The 7,671-nt window shown below is 36.6% G+C and overlaps 1 protein-coding gene across 1 annotated transcript in view; it reads left to right on the top strand.

Moving 5' to 3' along the window:
• Positions 1–501: 501 nt before the first annotated feature.
• LOC102857038 (chromosome unknown open reading frame, human C6orf58) overlaps positions 502–7,671 on the top strand; it is a gene marked incomplete at its 3' end in the record, with an annotated part of 10,294 nt that continues 3,124 nt past the window's right edge. The window contains exons 1-2 of the mRNA XM_006879137.1: positions 502–802; positions 4,927–5,013. Coding sequence (XP_006879199.1) covers positions 502–802; positions 4,927–5,013 — 388 coding nt within the window. The remainder of the gene's footprint in view (positions 803–4,926; positions 5,014–7,671) is intronic.

Raw genomic sequence — 7,671 nt, 5'->3', positions numbered from 1 at the left:
GCAAAGCAAGTGGTCCATAAGACCATGGCCTGAGTCAGACACACGTTATATTTTAGTAGTGTACTCTCATTTGCATGGTCATTTATATAAGCAAGACTGACAATATAGCTTTCATTCTGGGTTTAAATATTATATAAACTTTTTGAAATGATAATTAACTTTTCAAGTTGTCTGTGACCTTATATTTCCAGAAAAGGAAAGTCACAGATGTACTTAATTTAAAGGCCCCAAAGAAAACAATAGAAAAGTGCTAGCTCATTTTATATCGAAAGCTTTCAACAGTGTTTGCCAAATGTCACATGAACATGAAATTATATTGGTAGTGTTATTTAGTAAAGGGAAAATGTTATTTTAATTAGTAAAATATTTTTACTTTATCCTATCAATCCCAGAAAAAAGAAAACAAAGTGTTGATAGGTTGAGATGTAAAAAAAACACAATGACTTCCTCTTTAATTCCCGATAAAAGCTTTTCCACATCTCAGTCCCCATTATTGGCACCATGGCCCTCTTTCTTACTTCTATCTGTGTGATAGTTGGATGTCTTTCTGTTTCTTTAGCAGGAGCAGCCAATCTCTCAGATCTCTATCCTCCTCTATGGGAGGAGAGTCCGGAGAACTTCCGTGCCTATTTTCAACAAGATGGCCAGCATATTATTGATGCCTGGAATTACCCCCAGAGAATGGGGATGTATAGAATCCTATTGAAAGAGACAGCCAAGTATTTTGAAAGATTTGCACCAGACAATGAACAAAACCTTCTGTGGGGATTACCTCTACAGCATGGCTGGCAATATTCTTCAGGTAAGAATGAACACTTTTGTATTATGGCCTTTCACTATATCTGTAAAGTAAATGATAAATGAGAGAGACTCTCTATATACTATACCAGGGAGCTCTGGTGGCTTAGCACCAAGAAACTACATTGTCAATGCAAAAGATTCAATTCAAATCCACTAGTTACTCACCAGGAAAAGATGGACAATCTCTTCTCATGCAATGAACTGCCTCTGAAAGCCCACTAAAGGGTCAGCTATGGGTCTATTCTGATGCTACAGTACACAACAACATATACTATATCAAGGACCTCTGAGGTGTGTGTTCATAGCATAATGAATTGCTAAAAAAAGACCAAAACATCCCTGGCAATTTTGTTTCTACCAGTAGCAGCTGGGGAAAAAGGTGGATGGTCTCCTGCCTTTAAAAGCCTCAGAAACCTGATAGAAAGATTTTATGTGTCAGAGTAGACTTAATGGAAGTGAGTTTATATACCAAACTACATTTTTTAAAGAAAGAATTCTATTTATTTTCTCTTTTAAGAATCATAACTATTACTTTTCTCCTTATCCACAAATCATCCATTAGTGATTGACTGTTTGAATCCAAAATTGCACTGAAGAGTAAAGCATATGTGTTGAGTGCAAGATTTTCCTGATAGAAAAGGCAATATTCAAATTTGCCTGGGTTCTAAAAATCTTAGTGTAATTCCATACATGACTAGTATGAGATGGAAATAAACCAAACAAGATCAAGGGATTGTTTAGACCTGTAGAATAATTGTCACCAGCTTTGAGAAAGGATTTGAAGGAATCATGCAAGTTGAACTCTTTAAGAAAGCAAGTGAAATAAAGAGTTGGATATGTAAGGAGAAGGTCTAACTCCCAAAGAAGATGAGAGAAGATACATATTAAGACAGTTTTCCAGATTTATTTTTCACTTTAACTTGTTTTTGTTGTATACCATTGAGTAGGAACCAACCCATAGCTGACCAATGATGGGTTTTCAGAGGCACTTAATCTCATGGGAGGAGACTCTCTGACCATCCTTCTCCCATGGAACAGAAAGTGGAACTGAACCACATGTCCTCAGGATTACAGTGCAGCTTCTTGCTACCAAAACTCCCTTCACTTTAATTCAGTAGTCAGAAAGAATTAAGAAAAGTCCCCAATTCTAATATATGTACTGCTTAATACTGTTAACTTATTTGTAAGTATTATTTCTCTGACTGGAAAAGAAAAATGAAACTCAAAAGAAAAGGATAGAATGTATATGGGGAATGAGGAGAGCAAAACTTATTTGGTCATGGTCATGAAAAAAAGAATGAAATTAAGAAGAATATAATAAAGAGGAAAAAATGGTAAGGCAAAAGAAATGTCATACATAATACATTAGAGACCTCAAAATAAGGTTTGGTATAGAGGAAGTAATAAACCATATCTTTATCAGATAGAAATTAGAAATTAGGGGAAACAGAATGTTAAGTGAGCTTGGAAAACAAAACAGAACCAAGAAGCAACATTTTAAAGAGAAACAAAAGATAAGCAAAGGAGGTGGAACAAATGAAATAAATAAATCATGCATAGATAATGAACACACTGCATTGGAATTGCTGAAGAGCCATCAATCTGAAATGAATAAACCATCAGACATTATGGGTATAGCAATTTAAAATGTGCAACATGATGCATAGAATTGATCAGACAATTGGAAAAGGAAAAACCCAAACAATTTTTAAGGGTTGATAGTCACTGATTTCACATGCAAGCAAGATTTTACTGAAGATTATAAAAAAACGACTGGAACAGCACATCAACAGAGAGCTACCAGAAGTCCAGGCTGGGTTTAGAAGGGGTCGTGGTACTAGAGATATTGTAGCTGATGTTAGATGGATCTTGGCTGAAAGCAGGGAATATCAGAGGAATGTCTATCTGTGTTTCATTGACTATGCAAAGGCATTTGACTGTGTAGATCATAACAAACTGTGGCTGACTCTGAGAAGAATGGGAATCCCAGAACACTTGATCGTTCTAATGTGAAACTTATACTTGGACCAGGAGGCAGTCATCAGAACAGAGCAAGGGAACACTGCATGGTTCAAAATTGGGAAGGGCGTACGCCAGGGATGCATCCTATCTCCATATCTTTTCAACCTATATGCAGAACAGATTATCAGGGAGGCTGGGCTCTATGAGGAGAAATGTGGGGTCAAGATTGGTGGACGATTTATCAACAATCTGCGTTATGCAGATGACACAACTCCGCTTGCTGAAACTGAAGAGGACCTGAAGCACCTGCTACAGAGCGTCAAGGACTGCAGCCTACAATATGGATTGAGGCTCAATGTCAAGAAGACAAAGATTCTCACCTCTGGACCAATTGGCAGCATCAGGATGGATGGTGAAGAGATTGAGATTGCACACGGCTTTAGTTTGCTTGGCTCCATAGTCAACAGTCTTGGCACCAGCAGCCAGGAAATTAAAAGGCGCATTGCCATGGGAAAGTCTGCTGTTAGGGACCTCTCCAAAGTGCTGAAGAGCAATGGTGTCTCTCTGGAGACTAAGGTGCGTCTGATACAGGCCATGGTCTTCACAATCACTTGTTATGCATCAGAGAGTTGGACAATGACCAGGGAGGATAGAAGGAGAATTGATGCCTTTGAGATGTGGTGCTGGAGAAGAGTATTGAGAATACAATGGACTGCTAGGAAAACAAACGGATTTGTCCTGGAAAGGGTTAAACCGGGTGGCTCCTTGGAGGCAAGGATTCTGAGGCTCCTTCTAACATACTTTGGACATGTTGTGAGGAGAGACCGGTCCTTGGAGAGGGACATCATGCTTGGGAGGGTTGAGGGACAGCGCAGGAGAGGAAGGCCCTCTATGAGGTGGATTGATTCAGTGACTGGGGTAATTGGGATGGGAGTGTTGGAGACAGTGCGATTGGCACAGGACAGAGCGGAGTTTAGGGCAAGTCGCAGGCGACTTGACAGCACTTAACAACAACAACAACAGTGGCATGAAGGGAGGAATAGAGAACAGAAATTTTAAAATGGAAGGATAGTGAAAAGGGGAAATGAGGATACAGTGGAAATTTGATAAGACGTAAGAAATGGTATTGCACTATTGTAATCTGTGCTATGAAACAAAACGTAAGGGAAAAAAATAATAAAACCCAACCAAAAAAAGTGTACATAAGTGACTGAATGGAAATCAACACAAAAAATATAGAGATTGAGAAAATAGCAAGAAAAATACATTTGCTAATACTGACTGAAAAGGCAAGCTCTTGTGTTCTCCTGGTAAGAAACTGCACTGTAATCCTGAAGGCATGTGGTTTGAAACCACCAAGGGCTCCACCCAAGAAAGATGGTTAATCTCCTCCTGTGAGATTAACTGCCTCTGAAAACCTGCTGGAATGTCAACCATGGGTGTGTTCCAACTCTACAGTACACAACTACAACATCACTAGAAAAGCTTTGTATTATTTTTATCACTTAACTTCATAAGTTAGTTAACAACTTCATAAATTAGTCAATATTATTATTCCTATTTTAGATCTGGAAGAATTTAGTTAATGTAAGTTAGGATATGACAGAGTGACACTCTTAGAGGACTCTGTTTTGTGGTTGTAAGGTCCTGTTGAGTCAAGTACAATTTATAGCAAACCTATGATCAGTAGACCTGAGCCCTGTCTTATCCAGCCTGTGCCATTCTCATCATCTCTGACACATCTAAGCCCATTGCTGCAGCCACTGTATAATCTATCACTTAAAAGGTTTTCCTGTCTTTCACTGAACTTCCACCTTTTTAAACATGATATCCCTTTCTTAGGAATAACTTCTCTCAGACCTCTTTTAATGTTTGTGAATCACATGCCTCCTTAATTTTGAATGGGTTTATGAAAGGAAATGTAAGAGAGAATGATTACCAAAGTTAAATAGACTTAAGACAATTAAAAAGTAGAACATTATTGTGTTGTTAAGGGAAAAAAATTGAGATGAGAAAAGAAAGACAGATGAGAAGACAAACAGAAGTTATCCATAAATGAGTGTTTTGCACATCCTTAAAATGAAAATTTATCTACAAAAGTGAGAATTAGAAACAATTTAAAAATTAGCATAACAAATATGACTTCTATCTTCTCTCTTCTAGGCAGATTAGCTGATCCCACCCATGCAACAGACTGTGGCTCTGCATCAGGAGATAAGTCATGCATCTCTGTTGATAGTTGGTGGGCAGGTAAGTTCATTTAAATAGCTAAACAGCAAATTACTTAACCTTTTCAAAATTATTGTATTTAGTCTAAAATCTTAAGTACAGCGACAAAGAATTAGTTTAGTTGCAAGCATGATTACAAATTAAACTTGCATAGGTAAAATTCAAAATATCCAATTATTTATATAAACTATAAACTTATAAAATTTAGGAAATTACACATTTTACAATAATAAAGCAATGAGAGGCACTGTGCTATTTTTTAAACATATGTGACTTTATTATCACTTTACATAACAACTTGCAAGATTAAATATTATCAAATCCACAAAAAAAATATTATCAAATCCTTAAAGTTATTTTTGTTTTAAAGTACTTTGGTACATATGTATTAATGATTGAAGGATTATAAATGTTGTTGTTGTTAGGTGCATCAAGTCACACATGACTCATAGAGACCCTATGAACACCAGATCTGAATCTTGTTTTATCCTGTGTACCCATTGCTACAGTTACCATGTAAGTCTGTCTTCTTGGATAGCTTTCTTCTTTTGTTGACTATCTGTACAAGATATCCCTTTCCAAGGAACAGGCTATCCTAGCAACATGCAGTCCTTGCCTCCAAGGAGCACTCACTGCACCTTTTCCAAGACATACTTGTTTGTTCTTTCGGCAATCCATGAGATACTCAATACTCTTCTCCCCCACAGTTCAAAGGCATCAATTTTTCTTCTGTCATTCTTATTAATTGTCCAATTTTGAGATGCGTCACAGCTGACTGAAAAGACACACTTTAGTCTTCAAAATGGCATAATTGCTCTTCATTTTGGCGAGGTCATTACTCTTCTGTTTTGGAGAGGTATCTGACAGTAGACTTTTCCAGTTCAACATCTCATCATCTCCTGACTGTTGGTAGCAGCAGTGTTTATTGTGGATCTAAGTAAGACAAAATAATTTACAGTTTAAATCTTTCTCCATTTATCATATTATTGCCCATTTAGAAGCATGTTAATTTTATTTAGATAATTCTTAATTCTTTTATTCATGGATTATTTTAATCATGATTCTGAGTCAGTGGGACTTTTCCTTCAAAATGTCCTTGCTCTAGGGGAGCTCTGGTGGCCTAGTGGCAAGAAGCTGCACTGGAGTCCCAGAGATATGTGGTTCAAATCCACCAGATGCTCTGCTGGAGAAGGAGGGGCCATCTCCTCCTGTACCAGTCAGATCTGATTTGATGGTACACACACACACAAAAAATAATAATAAAAAAAATTTTAAAAAAGTCTTTGCTCAAATTTAGAAAACTAATCATTATAATACATCAAGTTAGTGGAAAAATAACTACATGATAAACCCAATTGACTTGGAAAAGGCAATTGACAAAATTATATCAATTTTCTACATTTTAATTGTCATGATTAGAACACTCAACAAATTAGGAATAGAGGGGAAATTTCTTGATATGATAAGGGACATTCATGAAAAATTCACAGGAAAGAGATTGTGAACTTTCCTGTTAAGATGAGGAACAAGACACAGATGCCTAACCCACCATGGCTATTCATCATTGTGCCAAAGTCCTAGCTGACAAGTTAGTGAGAATTAATAATTATAAAAATTAGAAATATATAAAAGACATTTATATTTATCATTCCTTTATATTTATGTTATGAATATATAAAATTATTGTTGTTGTTGTTGTGTAGTTTATAGTCAGAACTAACCCACAGTTGACCCGCCAGTGGATTTTCAGAGGTAGTTAATCATACAGGAGGAAATTGCCCATTCTTCTACCTGTGGAGTAGCTTTGAACTGTGGACCTTTGGGATTGCAGTGTAGCCACTTGCCACTAGACCACGAGAGCTCACTATAAAATGATAAATAATTAATAATTGGAACAAATGAATCATCTGGAGTCATTTGACTTCTTTTTATGTGTGTATTTGTATATAACAAGATAATTAATCCATGGTAGTAAGAAGTCATCACCATTAATTATCTAGGGAGTTCTGTCAGCTTAGTTGTAAAAAACTGATCTGCAAATCCAAAGGCACTTAGTTTAAATCCACCAGCAGCTCTGCAGGGGGAAAATGGGCACTGTCCTTCCTTGCAATTAACTGCCTTTACAAACCTGCTGAAGGGTCAGCTGTAATTTAGATGGCACACAATAGCATCTTCTCTTTGTGTTTTTAAGTAGTAAGAGTTCAACAAATCACCCACTGTGCTCTAAAGATTGCATACATCTTTAAGAATGCACCAGATTAAAACTAAAAGGAGACACCATTTCATTTACAGTAAAAATCAGAAGATAACAGTTGTTAGCAGGGAGGTAGAGAAATTGGAACACCTATGCATTGATAATTGTACAGAGCTGTTATGGAAAATTATTTGGAAGTTCTTCAATGTTTGAACAAAAAATCACTGTATGACCCAGCAATCCCAATCTTAGGTGGACATCCAAATGAAGTGAAGTCAAGAGCTAAACAAGAAGCTGGTAGACTAGTGTTCATTGCAACACTGTTCTGTAATATCTAAAAGATAGAAATAGCTTGAAAGATAACAATGTCCAAAGGATACAAACAGTCTAACAACAGGTAAATGGATAAACAAAATATCTACACAAATACACACACAGTATATAATAAAATTGAATATTACTCAGTAATAAAGAGAAATTAAATG

Source organism: Elephantulus edwardii, unplaced genomic scaffold, assembly GCF_000299155.1.
Source record: "Elephantulus edwardii isolate Elephantulus edwardi_28Jun2011 unplaced genomic scaffold, EleEdw1.0 scaffold00002, whole genome shotgun sequence".
Classification (NCBI taxonomy): Eukaryota; Metazoa; Chordata; class Mammalia; order Macroscelidea; family Macroscelididae; genus Elephantulus; species Elephantulus edwardii.
The sequence above is the reverse complement of the archived record's forward strand: the minus strand, read 5'-3'. Positions and strand labels throughout refer to the sequence as shown.